The 24,068-nt window shown below is 39.5% G+C and overlaps 1 protein-coding gene across 1 annotated transcript in view; it reads left to right on the top strand.

The window, feature by feature from the left end:
* TAFA4 (TAFA chemokine like family member 4) overlaps nt 1-24,068 on the top strand; it is a 51,230-nt gene that overhangs the window by 20,309 nt on the left and 6,853 nt on the right. The window contains exon 3 of the mRNA XM_009808389.2: nt 21,165-21,320. Within this exon, the coding sequence (XP_009806691.2) occupies nt 21,165-21,320 (156 nt within the window). The remainder of the gene's footprint in view (nt 1-21,164; nt 21,321-24,068) is intronic.

Raw genomic sequence — 24,068 nt, 5'->3', positions numbered from 1 at the left:
TACGGGACTGTCCCAGCTGTTGTATTTATCAGGTTGGCTTAAAAGCCTAAAGGAAAAATCACTTTGAAGGAGGATTTTTTAGAAATAAAGAGATCTCTCAATTAGGGTTAATTGTGTCATTCAGAGAAAGTTAGCATTATTAATCTAGCTCTGTGACTGACCCTTTGGGAGTGGTGCTGCGTATGCCCCAGGTGACAGATGATGGAAGATCCGTGGAGACGACAGAATATCTCTAGCTGGCAGACATATGAAATAATCCATACGAAATTGGGGGGCTTAAGGGGAATTTGGGAGTTTTAAGGGCACAGCATAGATGTGTACTGGGATTATCTCCTGTACATTCATTAGGAAATGATACAGTATAATCAAGAGATGATTTATGTAGTTGTAATAGTTGTATAAAAAGGCTGCTGTTAAGTAGATCCCTATGTTGGTGTCTTGTTCCAAGTGTTGGGATTAGCTACAGGTGGCAAGAACAATGCTTTGGTTTTTGTCCTGAGCAAGTTGTTTCTTCCTTCTCTTTAGTCAGTCTGTTCCATTTCAGTTTGCTCTTGTGTATTCTGATACTTGTCAATTCAGTAGTCCAGCATGTTCTGAATTAATTATGAAATGCTTCAGAGTAAATGGAACTGGGACTGTTGCAGGGAACAAGAGATGGCTGAGTCTTACTGTGTTTAGTGAGACTGTTTAATTCACAGTGCTTTCCAAAATGGGAATCATGTGTACATCTTGCATTTCAAACATCTCTTAACCCTGAAGGACAAGAAGTTCCTGAAGGAGCAAGATTTATGTAATTTTACAGTCCCTCTAACTGTCACTGACTCCCCAATAATTTTTTGAAACTGCTGGGCCAAATCCAACCAAATGAAGATCTTAAACATGGTAGGGTTTCTAGGAATTTGAAGAAAACCACAGTGAGGTACGTTATTACCTCCACTAAGAAAAAGCTACAGTGTAATTGTGAGGGTTACCTGCCTGAGCACTGTGAAGTGGATGAGAATGGAAGCCACAATAGTGATGTGGGATGGGGACAGAAAACAGATGTGTCATGGACGCAACTTAGTGGAACAGCACAATCAATGAGGGATTATTTCTTACAGTCACCTCAAGAAGCAATGGCCACCTCTGAAATGAGATTTGGCTTGTTTAATGTCAGAAAAATTGGTTTCTTCTGACAGGAGAAGATGGTGGTGATTCGAATGCTGGTTTTCTTGGCATTGCCACTGTGAAATGGGCCAGATGTAAGATTGTCTGTGGGGCAATTCCATCTAGCCTGTGGTGATAGGGGAGCAGGAGCAGGTATTGCACTAGCCTGAAAAATCCAGTAAATGCGTACATGGGCAGCTGCTTATGGCTGCCGGCTGTAGCTGTTGTGTGAGTGTGGACTGTGATCCCAACACTGGGGTCCATCCCTCCCGGCACAAGCATTGCCATTCTCACATGTGAGTGTCCAACTCACGCTTGATTTCTCTTCCATTAGATTTTGATTATTAGATATCATCCATTTGAGTTAGTAGCAACAAATGCTGAGTGGGAAAGGTCATTGTTTTCAATGCTCCTGGGTCACCTTTTAGACACTTCGGAAAATCCTATCTGCAAAGTCTGATTCTTATTAGCCACTTTTATTATATGAGCAATGTAACTCCTCACCCTGAAATGACAGGGAAACACTAATGGCAGATTGCCTATTGCATCTCTTTAATCTTGTTTCATGTTCAGTGCCAAAGTTAGAAAATGTATTTACCAGGCTCCTATAAATAATTGCAAGCTGAGAACAGAATAATGATGGAAAGTAACCAGTTAGTTAGCCAGATCATATAACTGCAATGCTATGTGTGGCCAGGAAGAACTTACTCCAGGTTGCTTGCAGAGTCACTGGAGTCACTGTTTTGAACCTCCTTAAAACCTGGAAGAAGTATAATTTAAGAAATTTTATGAATTTCTTTATGTAATAGTTCTAAGAAGCCTTGCCCCCAGTGACCTAATTATGTCACCTGCATGCCGCATAACTTTGTACTCACGCAAGACTGCCACAAGGCATGTGAGCTTTGTAGTGATTTTTTTTTTTTTATAAATTGGATTTCATCTTTTCTTTGCCCCCCTCCCAGTACAAGCTGCTAACTTCAGCATTTTACCTGAGGTTGGAAGCTCCACTGATTTTTGTTTTGGGTTTTTTTTTTTTTTAACTTCCCTTTCCAAAAGGCCAAGGATGCAATGATAAAACTCATTTGTCTTTTTAATCTTTACCTTGTAATTAGAGCTAAGAGAGGCTGGAAAGAGATGCCAGGCAAGTAAGCTCTTTTCCTTTAAAAGCTCTCCAGGCACATAACTAAGTCTTGGGAGAGCTTTAAAGGAAGGCAGTAACAAAAATCCTGCAGAAAAGGAAAAATAAGCCAACAAAATGAAGACTTAAGTGTGCTATTTTTATTCAGGACTGGGGGTAAAAAAGACTCTGTTACCTCCTGGGTTCATTCTCTGATAAAACGTTTGAATCACTAATTATTTTTAAATGTTCTTTTTGTACAGATGAACTTCCCTCTTTGTTTCTGCCCCACTGATTTCCCCAGAACTGAGATTTTAGGTGATTGAAGATGATGTTATTTGGAGGTTTTGGAAATGTTTTACCTCAGCTTTGTTTGAAAATCAGATTGTTTTCACTGTGAGGTCAGTAATTTTCATAAAGTTTTGTTTTTCTAGAAGACAAAGACCCCAAACATAAAAGCGACTTATTTAAATCCAATAGCTGTGGAATTTAAGCACTTGGGTCTCAGAAAGTGTTTAAAAAGACCACACCTTTCACTCAGGCAGAGCACTGCATTATAAACAAAGCACAGTCACAGCCATCCTTGTTTATAACCTCAAAGAAGGTGATGGTGGTGGTGAGAGAAACTGAATGGCAAAGGGTAGAGGCCCCAGCGCTGGTCTCTCGAGAAGCTGAAGTAACAGTGTTTATCATGCCTTTGGGCAGGATTCTGCAGTTTTAAGTCTGTAGATCTCCAATGGTAGAGAAACACAAAGCTGCATTCGTGCATGGATCTGCTGATAGGATGGCTCTAGCAGAGCAGATTCTTTGTTTCTAGGAGACACATATGCAAAATTTCCATTATTTGTTCCCTTCTGAATGCATCTAACACAGTGAACTCCAAAGCCTTTCTTCTGTCAACTGATCCTCTGAGTCCCATGACTTCTGCTCTCAGTGGCTTTTTCCTTAGTCTTTAACAACCTTTGTTGTATGAATACTAGTTTGTAGAATCAAAATGATGACTCTGAACATTGGTCTGAAATAGTCAGAGATGTTGCAGAACTAAAACACATTTTTTGTTGGCATATCATGCTGCGCATGAGACTTACGGTTTTGCATTCCATGTATGAGAAGCAACATGAACCTCATCTTGTGCTGGCATTCCTGAGGACAAAGGAAAACAAATGTTTTTGAACAAGATTTCTTTTGATAAACCAGATACCCATTTAAAAATGAAACTCAAGCTCTTTTTTTACTTATGCAAGACTAGCTTTTAGGCTTTTTAAGGAAGAGATATCCAGGTGAATATACTGGGCCTTAGCTGGTGTTGCTTAAAACTGCATTATTTCCCCTTTGCCCCCAGTGGGGCCACGAATGGTTACCTTTCCTTCATTTCTCTCTTTTTGATTAGATGTGGAGGACTGCAAAAGTGTTTTTTTTCCCCTGTTGTTTAATAACTATCCTTTGGGGTTTTTGAAGTGAAGGGTTTTGGGTTTTTTCATTGGTTTTGGTGGCTTAGTGAAGGCTGCTTTCACCACTGTCTTACCTGGAGGAAAAGGTTGAAGATCAAAGTAACATGTCATCCATGGTCTGAAGAGAGAGAAGGACAAATTGCAGTTATGATTTGTGAGCTGAATGGTAAATGATGAGCATTTTTATATTTCTAAAACTAAATTTTGGAAGCTAGCCAAATCCCTCATCATCAAGGGTGTTCTCAACTACACGCCTAACTTACATGTATTAGTTGTTCCAGTGATGTCAACAAAGTCAATGGGCCTGACTTTTTTATTACCTGTGCCTTCATGCAGTCACTGCCCTGGTATAAATGCTGTCATTTGGATGTTAGCAAGCAGCTGTAAACCTCTGTTCCTTATTGCTCCCTTGTAACTCTGTGCTATGATGCAGCTCAGCATGCAGATTTTTGAGTAAGGAGAGGCAATAGTTTTCAACATAAACAAGTCCGCTGGGTCACATTAACCTCCTTCAGTCTCTGTGTTAAATAATTAAAATAAACTAGGTAGTGTTTAACTATACGTATTTAGAGGCTTACTGGAGGAGCTTATTAGTTCAATATCCTAACACAGTGTCTTTAAACCTTTCTGAGCTCCAGGATCCCTTATTAAATATTTAGTGCATATTGCTGAAAAAGTCAAGATTTGCTTTATTTTTTAGAGGCATCTACTATTCTGAAAATTCTTTTAGCCTTTAAAATACTGGCCATCTATACATAGCACTTTTCTCAAGTTGTCATTTCTTGCCACCAAGGAGTATTTTTCATTTGTACTGATCTTAATAGTACCTCAGGAATTAATACTTGCAGAAGGCTCTGCAATGCATCCTTGCTGTATTGTATAGAACCACCTCAAATACCTTTTTAAGCTATTCATTTGACAGCAGCTCCTTTGGATAGAAAGAAGATGCGTGTCAGCTGCTGACTGTGGTTTGGAGACGTCAATATTTCTCCTTTTCTGTTTCCAAAACTGTCAAAATGAAATTAGTTAATTGGCGAGTATTTTTGTGTAGTTGCTGTGGGATAATAATTATTGGTGACAAGGGCTGCTGGATGTGCACTAATACAGTACAGCAAAACCTAAAATTTGAAAATATAAGGCATTATCCTGTACTACTATTATGACTAGTCATTTTGCCATAGTCTAACTTGCTATAGATTCAAACCTTAAAGTTCAAGGTCTTCTTGCCAGGAGAGAGAAGATTTTGCTTTGTACACAGCAGAGTTTCCTAAGACTTGCCATATAGCTGAGCAAAGGCAGCTTAGCGGATTAAAATAGCATCACTGATCTCTCTTGTCTCTAGGGTAATGAGTTATGAGCAAAGCAAAGACCTTCAGGAAGGGATTTTGTTTCTGTGGAGTCTCTATTAGATGATACTGTATAGTAAACAAATAACAAATTGTTTCGCTGAGTCCATTCTCATTTTGCCTAATTGCCTGTCTTGGTTCAGTACTGGTGAAGATAAGACATAAGCCACGCTGTATTTACTTTTACACCCAAAGACTGATTGCTTACTAAAAGAAGCTAGACTATGTGGTTTCTCTCTGCCTGTAGCTAGAAACTGGTCACTCCTTGCAACAGGCTTTTCTTCAAAGATTTTAATTCAGCACTTTCTGTGTTGTTCCATAGTTTGAGGTGGCAGCTGAGAGAAAGAGTCCCTATTCAGCTGCAGTAAAAGCATCGACTTTGTAGTGTGAAGGTATGTGGGCAAGCCATTTACAGAATCCTGCAAACAAAGATGTTTTCCACTTCTAACAGTAAGCCTCCATATATTGTCCGCGTGCCTTGAAACATAAACTATCTAATAATCCACCTCTATCCAAATGCTTAAAATTACTTAAAAGCTGATAATGTGTTGGACTGGCAGCATGTTGAATCTCTAATATAGGATCTATTCATCCCAGTAATTGCCATCCACCTGTCATCTGAAACTTACCTGTTGTTTAAGCAGTGAATCACAATCAGTCATAACACTATTCTCACTAATATTAGGAAGGACGTGTGAGAAGTTCTTTTAAAGAAGGTAGTCCCAATTTTGACAAGATACTTCATGCATATATATGTCTGTTTTTTCACTGTAGTATTTTCATGCTTTATGGGGTCTAGGTTAACAGACTTTTCCTCTTTTCTTCTGGAATTTTTACCGAAATTTGATGGATGTGTAAAAAGTTAATTAGAAAAAATAATCCCTCTGGTTTAAACTAACAGGAACATGAAAAGAAATAGAAATCTATTCTCTTTTACTCAATTTCAGTGTTTTTTAAATAACAATATATTACCAAAGTTCCTGATAAAATGTCAATGATTTTAAATAAATAAAAAAAAGGAAAAACGAGTTATGATTTTCAAGAGATTACACCTTTTAATTTCAGAGTGCAAGATACATTCCTGCAGAAGATAAATGATGCTGGTTTTTCTAGTCCATTGAAAGTAGCTGTCAAGTTTGTTACCAAATAACATGTCTGATTTCATGTCTAATAGTTAGCAAAATTTCATGAGTACAAACTGCAAAATGGAATAGTTCTCAGTAGGAAGGTACCTGAGTTCTTCTTTTGACACACCCCGTTGTTCATTTTATTGTGAAAGATACCTATAGGTGGCCATTCAGTGCTCTTAATGCCTCGCCTCTGTTAAAGAATGAATGTGAAGCCAGGGCACCTTGGAAACGAATCCACCCCAGCTCACAGTCTGAATAGATTTCAAGAGGAGGGAAAAAGGGCAGCCTTTGTAGCTAACAAGAGGGCGTTGGTGGTCTGAGATTTTTACTGTTGATATTTAAGGTACTTGATATTTAAGGTACTTGTACCTAAAGCTCAGGAAGGGAGTGAAATTTATACTAAATACAGTGATTCAGTCCTTCAGATGCCTAACTGTTGCAGTCAGTTTGGAAACCATACTTGAAAACTTCTCCAAGTTTTTCTGCTGGGAATCATCTGCCAGCTGGGATCCTCAAAACACAGTGTGCTGTGGCCTGAGTGGGCTCTGTGGAGAGGCAGCAGAGAAGTCCTTGTGAGAACTATTACACTTTTCTTTGAGTGTCCCATCCACAACCAATGCAGAAGGCATGTCTCAGGGACTCACTTGTGGATGTTATCTTTATTGGAGTTGTCATGGTACTTGGGGGAATCGCATTTGCCTACAACATTGTGATGGTTCAGTTGTTCAGCTCTTGTCGGTAGGATGTTAGAGTTAAAATAGTACCTGAGGAAAAGGTGATGCTGAAATGTGTCATTTAGCCACCTGTGCTGGTTTTGTCTGGGGTAGAGTTAATTTTCTTCATAGTAGCTAGTATGGGGCTGTGTTTTGGATTTGTGCTGAAAACAGTGTTGATTGATAACACAGGGATGTTTTAGGTACTGCTGAGCAGTGCTTACACAGCGTCAAGGCCTTTTCAGCTTCTCACCCCACCCCACCAGCGAGTGGGCTGGGGGTGCACAAGAAGTTGGGAGGGGACACAGCTGGGACAGCTGGCCCCGACTGACCAAAGGGCTATTCCATACTATAGGACGTCACGCTCGGCATATAAAGCTGGGGGAAGTAGAAGGAAGGGGGGGACATTCGGAGTGATGCTGTTTGTCTTCCCGAGTAACCGTTACGCGTGACGGAGCCCTGCTTTCCTGGGGATAGCTGCACACCTGCCTGCCGATGGGAGGTGGTGACTGAATTCCTTGTTTTGCTTTGCTTGCATGTGCGCGGCTTTTGCTTTACCTCTGAAACTGTCTTTATCTCAACCCACGAGTTTTCTCACTTTTGCTCTTCTGATTCTCTCCCCCATCCTACCAGGGGGGAGTGAGTGATCGGCTGTGTGGGGCTTAGTTGCTGGCTGGGGTTAAACCATGACACCACTCCATGTGGAACTCTAAGTGCTAGGAATGGATGTATGTTCTGGTGCTTCCCTGCTTTTTTACTGAATTTGAATGGCAAATGTCCTTCAGTAAAAGTAGGATATTTTAAGTGAAGTGTCAGATGTTTTTAAAAGCCATATCTGAAGGTCTAAGTCACTCTGGTTTGGAGCCTTGTAAACCAACACTGCGTAAGTGGGAGTTAGGGGTACTCTATACATCGCCAGATTAAATTCTGAACCTGTTGACTGTCAGCTCATTGGTCAAGCTTGCTATGCAGTTTCAGTTGTTGTGATTAAAGATAGATCATTACTTTGCAGCTTCTCAGAGCACAGGATGCTTGGAACTTGATAGTGGAAAATGTGCTTTCCTGTTTATAAGTGAACTCTTTTGGGGTTATGTTGTTGAAGACAGATATCTTCTCAGCTAAGGCCACTTCCAAAGTGTACACATTTATAACTTCAGGCTATCTGCTACCAATTTCAGAATGAATAAAAATATTCATTCTAGATGCATCCTTCCTTATCACAGCCAGTGATTCATGGCAGAATGTGTATTTCACTGTATTTTATTGTTTTAAACCCAATAGATATTTTATACTCATTCTAGAGTCTTTTAAATCTTCCTTCTCTTTTGCTTCTCCCTTAACCTTTGCCCAAAAATAAAAGGAAATTTTGCCTTAACTTCTGTACTGCCATTTTTACATTGTCAGAAGCAACTTCTTGAAGACCTCAGTTAAAATTACCTTTTATTTCATACGTAATACATGAATAAAAAGTAAATTACTTCGTTAGAAGTATTTAAACAGGAAGCTTGCAGGCAATAAATCATATATAAAGTGACAAAAAAACTTTGGAAAAGCCATTTCTTTGTCAGTGTTTTCATGCTGAATAATGCTATGCCTGTTGCCTAACAACTAAACATCGTAAAATTTTTAAAGCAAAACTCAGATTTTTATTAATGCAGAAATGTAGGTATTTTCACATTACGAAATTCAGACTATTTCATTAAAGAAGTTATGGCATGGCAGTCCAGGTGTGTGAATTATTTTCCTTAAATGTTCCGTTTGCCAAGGCAGAATTAAACTGGGCTAGCCAGGGCTGTCAGTGTGCTGACAGTTGAGTTCTCTTCACGGAAGTGGTAGTGTAGAAACGAAATATGTTAATTACGTTCCTTAATCTCAAATGGTCAGGTTTGCATGCTCCAAAGGTGTATAGTCACTATAAAGAAAGTCTTGTAATTTCTTGTGCTTGAAAGAGGCACTTGTAAATAATTACAAGGTGGAATCACGTGAGAACAGGAAGCCTCAATGGATTAGTAATGAGATACAGAGCCTTTCACCTCAAGGTCATTGTTTCTAATCCAGATCTCCTTGGTAGTGTTTGGAAGTGCCATCGGACAGGTGGTTAGTGTGAAATTAGTTGGAGATCTCAGGGTTGTTAGTAAGTACCTAAGAAAAATTGTCGTGACTGTGGTTGTCTTTCTGGCTGTCTCCTTCCCTCTTATCTAGATAGGAGGCAGAATTTCTGCTGTTTTCTTGTGTTGAGCCGACGGGGTAAGATTAAAGTGATTCTGGACAGTTTCACCACTGCTGAGAACTACCTGCTGGGCAGCGATGATGCTGTCAGACATGAGTCCTCTGGTGTGGGCACTGGAGGGATGTCCGCAGAGGGAGGCATAGAGTAGTTCATGTTTAAAGGGGAGGCTAGTCGAAGAACAGTGTGAGGGGGGCACTCCAACCACACACAGAGTCCTAGAAAGCTCTGAAAATAACAGGAGTTGAACAGGTGTGAGCGGAAGAGAAGTCTTTTTCCACAGCCTATCCAGCTAGTGTGCAAATGTGTTGTATAGACTATGAAAGACTTCAGAGCTCATTAATGACATGGCACTAATGCAGTTGTTGCTGACTTCTGCTGTTGTGATTCACCACAGACTAAACTGACCTTTTCTTGGGTTCCCAGGAACTTCAGGCAAGGGGTTTTGCAGAGGAATCTGCCTTTATGAAGCTGCTACTGCTCTGTAGAACAGCTATCACAAGCCATGCCTGTTCATCCTTCCCACCGTGTCCCTGGTGGGACACTGAGTTAAAGGAAGTACCAGAAGGACACTATATATAATCTGACAATGTCCCCAGACTTTCAAAGTTAGTTAGCATTCTGACAATTTATCTTGCCAGGGAGGCAATGCATCTTTTAAGATCAAGAAAAGTCAACCACACGAACAAAAATTGTTTTCTAATGAGTTAAAGTCAACAGAGTTTTTAAAGGTAAGAAAAATAAGCAGTATAACTGTTGATTTGACTTTTTTTTTTTGAGAATATGATCAGAAGAAACATTTTAAAAGTTTCCCCTTTGTAATGTGCACACTGCAAGAGGAAAAACCCAACCGTTTTAATTAGAGTACCATCTTTGTGGAAAGATAGTGGAACTAATGACAACTGTACCAGGTCACCTTTAATCTTATTCAGACAGGGGAGATGGTGGAGCATTGCTGTTAAAGTCAATGGCTCTTGGGGGAGTCTAACCAGCACTGTGTAAGTTAATGGTGTGCCCTCTCCTGCCACCTATGGCTGCTCCATTATCCTTGAGAGCAGCCGTCAAATTTGCACAGCTTTAGCAGGAACATCTGCTTCTCTCCCCTGGTTGTTTCCTTCACATCTGCAGTGGTTGTGACAGGGCACGTGCTCTTCTTCATTCACCCTTGTTGCTCTGACCTTTCCTGTGGCTCATTTTTTATGCTCTGCCTCCTTAATGACTATTCTAATTCATCTCTGCATTTGCTGATAGTCTCATTAGGGCCAAGGGAAAATTCACCAGGTGAGGAAGCCTGTTGTTTTCTGGTAAGAATAAAAGTTTGTCAAATCTGACAAGCTAGCTGGGATACTTTAGAAAGACAATTTCACTACATTGTTTCTGCAACTTGCCCAGTTGTGACAAGTGTTCCTGCTAAAAAGGGCAATCCCTCCCTTCTGTAGTGAATGAAGTATGTCCCCTTTCCTGGCTGACCTGGGTTTTTTTTTGGCCAAGATCTAGGAAGATATCCAAGTGTCTTCCTGCTATTTAAACATCTCATTTCCATTGATTTCAAATAGGTTTTATTGCCAACGTAAGAACTGGACATCTAAAAACCTTGGGAATTTGACACTTCCCCTTCAATTCTACCTCCTTTGAGCCTCCAATCCGACTGTGCTTTGTCAAGTGTCCTGGGACTAAGCCACTGTCTTGCTACATACAGGTGTGGGAAAGTGCTGTTATTGCAGCTGCTACATCACAAAATAGATGTGCTCAGTTATCAGGGAGCAAATTTCCATCTCATGGTAGAAAAGCCCCTTCCAAATACAGTAATCTACAAGAGTCAAGAACCTTTTTGGTTCTTTGAATGATGACGTTGAGGCTTGACTATGATTTAAGGCTTAAACTGTTGGACTTTCTCCCAGACTTCTAGTCTCTTTCTGTCAAAGCTAAGACATGGTGTGGAGGGAGACTTTTGATGTAACTCTTCACTTTGTTCCTCTTGTACAGGTTACGGGATACAGTAGCTTCTGTACCATTTTAAAGTTATATTTTAATTTTTCACTTTAAGCTGAATGGCTTAATTAAAATGGAAAAATCTACCTAATCATTGTCAAGGACTGTCCATTTTAATAAGAATGAAAGAAGGGTTGGGTTCTCCGGTGCTTGGAAGGGGATCTGTGGAACAGGAAAAGAATGTCTTAACCTCTAGTTCTTCCATTTCTGAGAAGGGTCTATTAACACTCTATTTTTACTGATTTATATAGCTTTTTCACAGCAACTCACGTTGTAAGCCTGGGTGAAATATCTTTATTGTTGCTAGTTGCCAAATGAAAAAAGCCAAATTTGGGTAGAACAAGCAGTATACTGACTGCAAAAAGGCCTTTTGCTGCATAAGATCATAGGGTTAATAAATAACATGGAGGAAATAAGGTGAAGGATGTATGTTGTGGCAGCACCTGTTTGTACATGCACCTAGTTATTGAGCACAGATCTCCAGATTTGGCTCTCCAAACTGCACCTCTCTGGGATTTTCCTGGGCTACAGCTTGCAACTGAAATGTCAAAATTTTAGATTTGCACATTTATTCTTAGGTAAAGAAGATTAAAAAGTGAAAGGTGAGAGGCTCAAGAGATCTACAGAACCTTGAAAAGAAAAAAAAATACTAATGGTGAAGCTTTGAAAAAGAGTTGTCAGTATGAAATAGGAAATATACAGACCCTCACAACTTCTGAATTCTGACGTTCTTTTTAATTATTATTTTATTGTTAGCAGTGTAAGTCAGGGTCATGAGTTATAATGTGGGCCTATGGGAAATTGTTATCTGATTCTGATTCTCTTTTTTTTTTTTTGTTTGTGACTATATTTTATCGTTGTCTCTTTCACTGCTACAGTGTAGAATAAAATGGTGGGTACTCTGCAGGGTTATTTTTTTCCATGTAAGAAAAAAAACATCGTTCAATAATAATGACTTAAAGTCTGTTGGCATTCTGGAAACCTCACATGCTTTGCACTTATGGATATAATAGTTAAAATAGCTTAAGTTCAATTAGCTGTTCAGGCAGGTTGGATACAGTCTGCACATACTGAAACCATTTATAAGTCCTCATGCCACTCAGAATTAAAAATGCATTTGTGCAATTTAGTTTTATGACCTGTTATTGCTTAACTGGCAGCTGGATCTTATACTTGGACTGCTGTGATGCTTTTCTTGTCCATTCCATCGGAATAAACCCAAGATAACCATTACAGCTGTATAAAACCTGATATAAAATGAGGCAAACTATGAAAATAATTAATCAGTGATGATCAAGACATAGGGGCTTTTCCAGGGATTAAAGACCAGCTGAGGAGCTGAGGGCCTGGTGCCCAATGCATTAACTGATCTGATTGCTTGTAACGTTCCTCGAAATTCCATTTGCCTGATTTGCCTATTGCATGAAAATTTCATCTCACTTCAGCAATGAAATGTATCACTCAAATTCACAGTCTTATCCACTGGTCCTGTGTTTTGCCAAAGACAATTCTTCTAGTAGCAGCAAATACTGCTGAATGATTTTAATAAACACAGAGCAATTAGTGGAAAGTGAGATTCATTGCCAAAGTCAGTCCTTTAAATTAAGACTGTCAAACAGGACAACCAGAAAAACTTCCATAAACCATACCATTTCATGCCAACAGTTATGTCTGGATCTTTCTTGAGTAGATTCTCAAATGAGGGTTAACTAATGAATAATTATTCATTTGTCTACCTCTAACTGCTAAATTCAGGCAAAGTCGTATTACTTTACAGTCCCATAAAAGTAATTTCATTTAAGGAGGGAAACACACTTAAGAAATAAAACCCAGAAAAACAGAAGTTCTTTGTAGCTTGTAAATTTAAGCTGTTTTGAGTACTGAAATGGAACAGAGTGCAAGTTTCCTTGGTTGTGTTCCTCAGTTTTACCCATTATACTTGGACATGAGAATAAAAATTCAATTTTCACTTGAAATGAAGAAAATGCTTCTTTCCTAAACATCATCTTTGTTTTCTGGCAACTGCCATTTACTTAATCTGCAGAGCCTAATGACTCAGATGACAATTGCTGTTTCATATTCTCTAAACAAATATCATGTCTGATGAATGAGCTTGAACTGGGTTAAAAATACCTCTGGTATTTAGTGGATTACAAACATTTGTTTTACACAGCTTAAGACCAAAATGGTCATTTGATGTTTCAGGTGATGGAGGAATGCTCGGAAGGGCACCGGGCCTAATCCTCAAAATTTATTTTGTTGCATACATGAGGCAGACTTAAGAGTTTTTCTTTTTTTTCTTTCTTAAAGTTTATGATAATATTAAAGAAACTTCGGTCATGCCATAGATGTGAAGTAATAAGTTGTACAAGTGCAGTATCGCCTTTGGATGTGGTGAGCAGCTGCAAATGGCAGCAGGCTGCTGGGGACAGTGAGCTCACCTGGGCCCCGGTGCCTGCTAGGGCTGCACTGATGATGTCTTGGTCAGGATGGCTTCTGCCATCGATGAAGAGCTAGTCATGGATGTGGATGGGATAGCCCTTCCCAGTTTGTATTCCCAGATATGCTACTTTTGCTTTCCTATGGCAAGCGTGACCCTGTTTTTAGAGGCCATCAAGCTTCACCATGGGGGCAGAAGATTTAATTTTTGCTTACAAACTGGTGAATAACTGTAAGCCTGGCCTATACAGACGTGTGTGTACCTGCTTTCTTCAGGCAAGCAGAACTCTCTCTAGGGAGCTAGTTTCATTCTTTTTCCCCTTCTCTCATGATAAATTTGTGAAGGAAGGAACAAGTGAGAGAAAAAGAGTGGTCTGCATGTAATAGTGAGAGTGAATGTTAATGGGACATGTGGGAAATACTTCTATATTACAGGGCACAATGTTGCTCATTTGCTACAAGCCGTGATGGAAAACCAAATCTTTCCCTTGTATTTTCTTCTGTGCCTCACCTAAAATAGCCACACAGTAGAAAGTTTCCTGCAGGAAATGATTAGCACTACTTTACTCTGAGGTACTTTATGAAGTCTCATGCTCTTAGATTTCATTGGTACAAGTGATACGTGTGCTTGAACCAGGATGAATATTACTGCCTGGCTGAAAGGCAGTCCTTATTGATCAACTTCAGCGTAGCACCCCAGCAGGTAGAGAGGCTCATGTTTTAATTTGTTTTTGCTTCCAGGTCACTCTTCATCCACCTTTCTTTTCATTTACAGCAACTTTTCCCTCCTCCCTCCCCCATTTACAGCACCTACTTTGGTCTCGGCTGTTTTGATTTATCGACCACTCAGTTTTAATGCTGCATTCCTTGGAGAAGTCTCAGTGCTTGTGCCTGATCTAAGGTCACCTATGCTACTTATTCCAGGGGACTTTAATCTCCATATGGATGTGACCTCTGACACTCGCCAAAGAATTCACTGTATTACATGATTCTTTCCAGCTGTGTCAGCATGTTCCTCCACCTGCACTGAAAGGTTATACTTTTGATTTCATTAACTTTTTGGGTCTCATTATCAGGGTTTGAGATCACTCACCTTTTTTTCAAATACACATCTCTATCTACTGTACCCCTAGGGTTCCTCTCAAATTAGTTGCTCATTTTGAGAGTTGTTGTTTTCCTCGGGTGTAACTTCTTGCCCAAAACAAGTTAAAGTAGTTCAGTGCTGGTTCCCTGGTTATCCAGTTAAAATGCTGATTGTGATTTTGCACATGCCATACTACTGGCTTCCACAACCAATGAAGCACAAATGTCTTGATTGGAACAAAGGCTGTAATTTTATGGGCTGTGAGAAACTCTTTGATTTGAAACCTGCACATTGTGTGAGCGTCAACCTCAATTCCTTCATCTGGGAGATCATTTTATCTTTGCTTGCTTGTTTTGTTACAGATGTTAGCTCTAGTAATCACAATACCACTATGCATTTGAGGAATGTGAGAGTAATGGATAGCAAACTGGATTCCTTGCTCTCTTTTTTTTTTGGTGTGTGTGCTTAATCTTACCTTGCCTATTATCATGGGCAGGTGATTATAGGAAGATATTTCTTGTCTGTTTATCTGTAGAGCAGTTGAACTGGCCTTTTGTGGCAGTTCTGGACTATCTCTGAACAGTCCTTTACTGCTCACAAGTGAAAAGGTAAAACTTTACTAGTGAAACTGGACTGAATTGCATATGCAGAGACAATTTATGAGAAAGTATACATGTAAATATTGTGTATCCTTAAGGAAGGAGAGCATCTAAGTCAGGACCTTGACATGAATGTGAAATTATTATGAAAAGATCCAGTGGCTGATGGAATGATAACAGAGAAAAGCTCCGCTGAAATTCTCAGCCTAGAAGATGGTGTGTTGATTTTACCTTCCAACTGACTTTTAGCTTCTTCTCTTGAGAAGAGGTGTCATCTTTAGAAACACCCCTTCTCCCATTTCCCCCCAAAAACCACTTCATGAGCTGGAAAGGTTTTCATAAATATGTTTGGTGGAAAAAATGTGAAAAATAGCAAATGTTATTTCCTTTAATATATGTGTTTGTCTAAGACTATTTGCCTCTTGATGTGTGCTTCTGTGTGTTCATGTATTTGTAAACAAAAGCCAGCATGAGATGAAGGTGGAACAGATGATGAACTGGCACCAAGCTTTTTAGAGTGCTTTCTTCTTCCAAACAGCATCAGTGCTGACTTCTAAACTCACTTGTTTCTCTTACTGTTGTCTGTAATATTAGGTTCCATAGCCATTCATCTCCCTATTGACAGACATCCTCTTACCCTTTAAATAAATCACACAGAATCACACACAGAATCACTATGGTTGGAAAAGACCTGTAAGATCATCAAGTCCAACTGTCAACCAACCCCACCGTGCCCACTAAACGATGTCCCACAATGCCACGTCCACATGTTCCTTAAACACCTCCAGTGATGGTGACTCCACCACCTCCCTGGGCAGCCTCTTCCAGTGCTTCACCACTCTCTCAGTATGATGCAGTTGATTTTGTGCAGACCAAGCTCGCTGGTTTTGAGGCTTACTGAAGAATGTGCTGAGCTAGGGTCATATTGTCCTACTGTCTAGATATGCTATTCTCCACAGTACTAGTTGTTTTCTTCATCAAAGAGGGTAGCTTATGAAACAGAGATTAAAAACTCACTTTAAATGTGTCTCTTCCATACATTTCTTAGCTAAGAAATTAGAAAAAGAGGAGGTTATTCAGGATTTCTGATAAAGGCATTCTGCCTGCATGTATATTGCATTGGAAGAGTACTCCTTGGGAGTGATTGGAATTAGTCACAGAGATGAAATGGATGTGGACAGAATTGGCTAGCAACCTTCTGAAAGCCTTCCTCTTTCTTTGATATTTTCCTTGTAGTTTTGAAGTACATCACTGTGATATTTGATATTTTATTAACAATAATTGTATTTCCCTCTTTTCATTTGAGGATTTCAAAGAGTTTTAGAAGCATTAATTGCATATCTGCCCCCTGACTTCCATGAAGAAAGTCAAAATAAGGTCTTGTCAAATATGTTAGTTGAAAAAATGTATTAAACTGAGAATAAACAGTTCAGTGGTGATTATTTAGTCAACTCTACTCACAACGCTTGTGCTGGCTTGTAATGTGCAAGCCTAATAACCTCCTAGTCTGTACTTTCTTGTTCTTCAGAGATGACAACTGCCTTCTCTGACAACTGTGAAGGCTGCCTAGCAGCTCTACACAGTCTACCATCTTCTGGGCTGGAAGGCCCACAGGTGACAAAGAAATGGTCACAGAGCCTTCATGTGGTCAGTCCATGAGGTCATTAGGAGGCATTCTGGATGTGGGCACCTGAAGGCTGTTATTATCCACAGGTATCTCATTATGAAAAGCAGCAAAATTCATAGCAGGGAACGTCCTGGATGTTGCTTCCATTAGCAAGCTGAATCTTGTTACGTCTGTGCCGTGTATGGAGAGATAGGGAAAGTGTTAGTGAACTGGAATAGCATTGGTATTTCTGGGGAAGCTAAGCTGTAAAGAAATTGGGATATGGAGAGCAACACATGTGCCAAACTGCTGATCAGAGGTAACCCAGAGCCCCATAGTTTTCAATGTTCATCCTCTGTCCTCCACAGTGCCTGGCTGGCAAACGTCCCCTTTTCGGTATGCTGAAGGTGTTCTACGACAGGAACCTTTCTCTGGTACTGTTGCTGTATCTCTCCTTGGAGAGTTTTCTTATTTAAATGTGAAGATGTAACTGAATTTCAACTGCAAATATTGACAGCCCTTAGGTTGCAGATCTGAATAGGTTTGCAGGTGAAGAGCTATGGATTTATGGGCTTTTTGTAAGTGCACCCAAAGGGGCTTTGCTCTACAGAGCCTGGCTTTCTCCCTATCTCTCACTGCAGTTCTCCCTGAAATGGCTTTCCTTATGTGTCTGGTGTAGAATTCACTTACTGTGATCTTCACACTTAAAAAATTCTTAAGTCCCTGCTCCTCTAATGCCTTGGCTTCCTGAGAATCCACTGATTATAAAATATTTTAAGGCTGTTAGTGAGTTTTTCTGTCATTATGCTCTCAGCTGTAGCTTAAATGTACTTTAAACCTGGTTTATCTAGTGCGAGATGGAGATTAAAATGTACAGGCAGGTATTCTTATATTCTTTCTTTTTCGTGCCATTGGGCACCTGAATTTTGATACAACAGGTTTCAGTAGATCTAGGCAGAGAATAGACTGAGATGATCGTTAGTTTTTAAGGTATTCTGTGAGTTTTCTTAAATCTGACAGCCACTGCAAACTGAGTGCTTGGTCTGTAGGTTGCTGAACACTGACAAAAACGGGACAGAAATCTAGCATGTTAACACTTAGCATTTGTACAGCACCTGTTCACAGATGTGTCTGAATTTTAAGGAGAAATGCGTATGGTGTTCAACAGAATAAAAAGTGGTAAGATGTGCGTGAACAAGCGGGAGGAAGTATAGATGTGAATGTGTAGGAGGGAAAAGACTATTACAAGGGCAATCCAATTAATGCAAATGATGCATGCAGATGTCTTTGGCTTTTAGTGCCTTTCACTGTTGTACTCCGTAAGATCTGCGTACTAGGGACAAGGGAGGAGAGCATTGTCTTCCTTTGCATGGCAGCAGTACTTTCAAACCTTAGCATCCTACCCCTGCCAGCAGACAAAGAGGGGACACCTTCTCTTACCTGCTTGTGTAGCTGCGAAGCATGAATAAGTGTACAGTAAAACAGCTACTAAACGAAAGGATGCATTTGTGAGGTAACTTTATTTTGCCTTCGGCAAGTATCTGTGTGCCTGCTGACTCCTGGTACTTCAGGGGAGCGCTGTTACTGCTTTAAAATTCAAACAAGATAATTGAAAGCGAGCCCCGGGTTTTTTGGGCTGTATGCTCAGGGCCAACCGGTTTGATTTGTTTTGGTATTGACTTAACAGGACTGTTCACTTGACGGAAGTGGGATTTGAGCTTGAAAACAGACATTCTTTCAGCTACATGTTGGTCATTGGAGCTGGATCTGGTCCATCCTTATGATGTACCTTCTGAAAAAATGGCTTCTACTCTCATCTTGGCATCTGATGTCTGGTGAATAATGACTTTGATTAAAAAGAAGACCTGGCCCCTTGGTCTTTCAGAGGAGATACATAGCAAACTCAAGTATGTGGCCTGAGCAGTTCCAAATTTTTTATTTTTCTTCCCTCCTTTATGAAATCTCCTTCTCAAGAGACAGTCCAGACTGTGACCTTGTGCTCCTGAAGCCAACAGAAATTCTGTTGTTGACTCCAGTCAATGCAGGAACACCACTGTAAGCACTGTAGGAAACGAACGGAAATTTGCACTGTTTACTCCAAAGAGTTTTGACTGAGGCTGTAGATCTAATAAATAAATATAGTCTCTTAAATTAACAACCTCATTTTACAAAATCTTTTCTGTCAGAACCTCTGGCCATCTGCTTATTATCCCCAAACATTGTCATGCAATGTGTTTTGTAGAACAATACTTTGGAATGAAGTGGCATGGCCAATTTAATTTCTCTATTTGTGTATTTATTTTCCATATTGACTTACAGAGAAGCTACTGTCCTACAAGCTGGTAGCTGTTTTCATTTTTTTCATGTTTGTTATGATATGGGTATTAGGTAGTTGCATGAAAAATCACAATCTGCGAATAAACTTATTACACTAGCTATGTAAGATACTTTTATGCTGTCCTCAACATTTTTCCATCTTCCTGTAAAATACATTATGCATTTTTCTGCTGTAGCATATCTTGCTTAAAAGTACAGTGTAGCTTTTTCCTCAGAAACACCCCCCCCCCAAAACATCTCTGTATATATAATTTCTTTTTACATGTTGAATGCACAAATAGAAGACTAAATTTCCTTTCCAAGATTGCATATACATAGTTTCTTGTCTGTTGAGGTTGTTGTGAATACAAATTTGGCAACAAAAGTCAGGCAGCCCTTTAGCTGTGCTACAAATACTTGTGAAACCAGAACACACACAGCAGAAGAACATTGCCAAGCCCATCTTTCAAAAAGTTGTATATATATTTGAATACTCTCCTTTTTTTGGAAAACTCCCTTAGAAGCCTAAATTGCATTGGTAACTCTTTTGAAGGTTAAGATTTTCCACTTAATCAACTTATAAAAATTTCTGCCCAAAAAGTACAGTGATCTTAATCACTCAGTAAGATTTCATCTATAAGGACGTAAGCCTGGCCATATTGCATCAGACCACAGTGTTCTCTATCTCAAAATCCTGTGTCTGGAATTAGTTAGTAACAGATACTGTAAAAAAAAAAAAGAACAAACCAAACCGGGACAAGCATGGAGTCAGTAGGAAACAGGACAATCCTCCAGGCTTGCTACTTGGAGGATCGTCTGTTCCTGAAGAGTGCTCTCCCCTTCACCTTCCTTTCTTTAGCCTGCTGTACCATTGATATTACACACACCTACACCAATATCTGTATTGTGGTCTCTTCTCATGTACGGAGCCTGTATTGCTTTGATGGTGAATATTTTTATTATTCTCAGCATTCTCTCTCTGTCTAGCTCACTTATTAAAAAACCCACCCTGTTGTGTAGTGCTGTTAATTTACAAGGTGCTTTACAAATACAGATAAGAGCCATCCAAGGCTCTACTCTAAACAAGACAAGACAAATGCAAGATGAAGCACTTGAAGGCTATTCAAGAAAGCGAGGACATGGAAATGACTTACACAAACAGGAGAGGGGTTTTGTGAAGTGAGGTTTCTGAGAAAGGGCTTTAGGCAGGGCAGAGAGTAAGTTTGGCAGTGGAGGAAAATGGTCAGGTGCAAGGAGCAGTTGGAACGAAGATGTAAAGGCAGGAGCAAGGAAAGGAGAGGAGGGAAAAATAGAGAAATAGGGGACAGTGAATTGTGAGGAAAGGCACTTGAGAGGAAAGCAATGGGATAGCATATTTATCACAAGTTTCTTCACAATGGGCTGGGAGAAATCCATATAGCTTGGGTTGGTTTGTTTGGGTTTTTTTTTGACAAAACTTGACTATCTATGACAGCTTTTCAGCCTACCTTGTTCTTAGCCTACCTGCAATGATAGGCAGAGCAAGCAGTGCTTACATGTTGTTGTATTAGAAAGTTTCCCTACTATTTAAGATAAGTCTCCCTTGCGTTAAAGATTGTCGTGTCCATTGTGTTCATTTACGAAGGGAAAGAATTAAATATAAAACCTAATGTGAGACAGGAAGCCAAAGGAAGGAGGAGTGTACTCTGTCTCTGCATGTCTTCTTCTCTAATCCATCTGATTGACTACTCCAATCTCCTTTTCTCCCTATGGCTTTGTAAGGGACAGGGAAGACAGATTGAAAAATTGACTTGTTATAATGAACTAATCTTTATTAGTAAGTATAGGATAAACTTGGGGAATAAGCCAGATCCTACAAGGTGCTTTGCCCCTTCATCTTCCTGGGATTTAAACTGGTGTTCGAGAGATTCAGTATCTTGTAGGACTGTATGAACCGGCTTTTTCTTTATGCACTGATGTTTTGTTTTGCTCTCCATCACTTATCTCTGCAACTATTAGGCCAGCACCAAGTCAAGCAAGGGACATGCGAAGTTGTGGCAGTGCATCGTTGCTGCAATAAGAACCGGATTGAAGAACGATCGCAAACAGTCAAGTGCTCCTGCTTCCCAGGGCAGGTGGCTGGTACGACAAGGGCTCAGCCCTCGTGCGTGGAAGGTAAGCGGTCTCCCACTCACTCATGGTTCATTAAGATTGTTTGAGAAGTTTAGTCTCCTTGATTGTTTGACTTCCCACTGCCTCAAAAGCATAATCCTTCCTTTTGTTAATTTTGGAAACATCTCTGTGCATTGATGATAATGAGTCTGTGCATAAATCTGGGTGTAATTAATCCTCTTAATATATGTACTCGTCCATTTCATGTCTGTGCCAATAATACTTCTTAATTTTTTTCACAGAAGAATTCTCCTTTAAAACTAGTCTGAAAACAGCATAAGCCAAGAAATCCAAGCTTATGATATTAACCCTTCCAGTTGTCTTTAGACTTAGTAGCTTGGCTAAAAAGTCACTGGTTAATAAATGCAGCCCTAAGACTGGGCATGCAGATAGTGCTGGGACATCTGATTTTGAGAGCTGTTCTCTAGATGGATGTTTTACCATTTTATGTGCCTAATGGTCTCGTATGCTGGACATCAGTGCTATAACGATGCCCCATGTCTATTCAGTTTCATGTGTTGTAACCCCAAATACATTAGAGTTTGGAGAGCAGAGCAAGCATGCTGCTGCACAGGACACAGTGTCTGAGCTTGGTCACATACCTGATGAAGGAAAAATATGGTACAGTTGCCTTAGTCCATCACCTTCCTGGGTGGATGTTGAAATCCTCACAGAGCTCAGCGTTGCCATCCTTATGCTTTTAGCAGTATAACTTATTCAAAATTAAATCGATTATATACACTAAAGCTAAAATCTTACCTTGATTGTGACCAGGACTTCTGAGGCTATATAAAACTTGCCTCCCTGAGGTTCACTCTGCACTTCACCCCCACCATTTTCCTCTCTGGCTTACCAGCAGTTCAGAAATTGTAAGCTATCATTCTTCCTTTTCACACCAGCAGAGTCTATTCCCTGGCGGGGCTGCTGCTCTTGTTGTTAACTTAGTAAACAGTTACTCCAAGACAGATTTTTTTTTTTTTTTTTTTTTTAGAAAAAGCCTAGAAGTTACCAGATCCCCCATTTCATTAATTCATAAGCAAGACGCTTCTGTTTTCATTATTTTTCACGCAAAATTGCAACCATTACAAGTTAAATATAAAACAAAAGCTTCAAAATCCAATTTTTAATCTAACATTCAGAGAAATTTAGTTTTAAACACAAAACTCTAAATACGTGCAATGTCTGATTTTTTTAACCTATTTTCTGTTTTGAGAACCTCTTATTTAAGAAAGTAGAATTTTTATTTTTTTTAGGTGCTTAGTCTCTTCATGCCTTGTAATTCAGGAAAAAAACCAGCTTTAACCGTGCAATTTGTTAAGTAGTTTTCTTGTCAAATCAGAAGTACTTTCTGTATTTTTAGGTGACACATCAAACAGCAGAAATACTTTTACATACAACAGATAATAAAAGTCAGGCATTGTTTTAAACTTGCTTAAGGATTGCAAAGGTGATGCTGTCTTTCCATGATAGAAAGATATAAATGCACGATACCATAGAAGCTTAATTCAGTTTGTCAATGCGAATAGTTGCTGAAAGAATTTAGTAGCTGTCTTTTCTTCAAGTATAGTTGAAATTAAATACAACAAAATATTATGAATGTAAGATTTTGGTTTCTAAAGTGAAAGCCTTTGATTCCCCCTCACCCCTTAGGGTAATGCTTTAACATGCTTCACTTATTTTTGCAAGCAATGGGACTACAGTCAGTGTTATTCAGTTGCTGTAGCACAGAAACTATAACTATCTTTCCTTAGCCTCGGGATTAGATGTGTTTTCTCCCACTCCATACATATACTTCAGTAGGCTTCTACACTGGGGAAGCCAGAAACAGTTTATGTCTTGAATTTGCGTATTTCTGTCTGATACAGACATTTAATTTTCTTTTCTTTTCATTTCCTTTTTACTGAACACAGGGCTGTTTAATTTGCCTAGATTTTGCCCAGAGCTTAAAGGGAAGGACATGCCCAAAGCACAGAGTTACTTTTCTAACAAAAGAAAAGGTTTTATAGAGCAATTGGCTTGTAGTAGTCTTTTAAAATATTTTCTTTGAACTTCAGACCTTATCCAGTAGTAGTTATCATTTACATTAGGGCAGCAATTATCTCTGTGCTGTTGATCATGCATGACATGCATATGGTGGTTGGTACCTTTAGTTCCTACCTCAAATCATAGAATCTCTCAAGTTAGAAGGGACCCATAAGGATCATCGAGTCCAGCTCCCTGCTCCTTGCAGGACTGCCTAAAACTAAATCATACGACTAAAGAGCGTTGTCCAGATGCTCCTTGAACTCTGACAGTCTTGGTGCTGTGACCACTTCCCTGGGGAGCCTGTTCCAGTGACTGACCACCTTCAAATTACTTTACTACTTGGACAAAACGAGAAAACAATGTAGTTCACATTCATTGAGTATGTGTCCAGAAAGTACCACCCACCTGTTGGGTCAGACTACATAATTTTTAGTCATACACAGAGAATTGCTTTTACCTTTTGGAATTCTTGGTAAAAGTAGGGTAGTGTGTAGTAGTTTTTATAGCAGTTCTATTTGGATTTAGAAAATATGTTCCGTTTGGATTCTAGCCTCTTCTACACATGCTCAAAAGGAAAATATCTCTGTAAAAGTCATGCTGGAAAACAATAGTAAATAGGGTGAAATCAGTTGCCTGTGAACCTTTCAGAATTTGCATATTTCAATTGTTCTTGGGAAGCCCCCAAAAGACCATTGGAGTAGAGTAAATGGGATTGTATTTCATGTT

Source organism: Gavia stellata, chromosome 12 (assembly GCF_030936135.1).
Source record: "Gavia stellata isolate bGavSte3 chromosome 12, bGavSte3.hap2, whole genome shotgun sequence".
NCBI classification, from domain to species: domain Eukaryota; kingdom Metazoa; phylum Chordata; class Aves; order Gaviiformes; family Gaviidae; genus Gavia; species Gavia stellata.
Note: the sequence above shows the minus strand (reverse complement) of the source record. Positions and strands in the feature narration are given on the sequence as shown.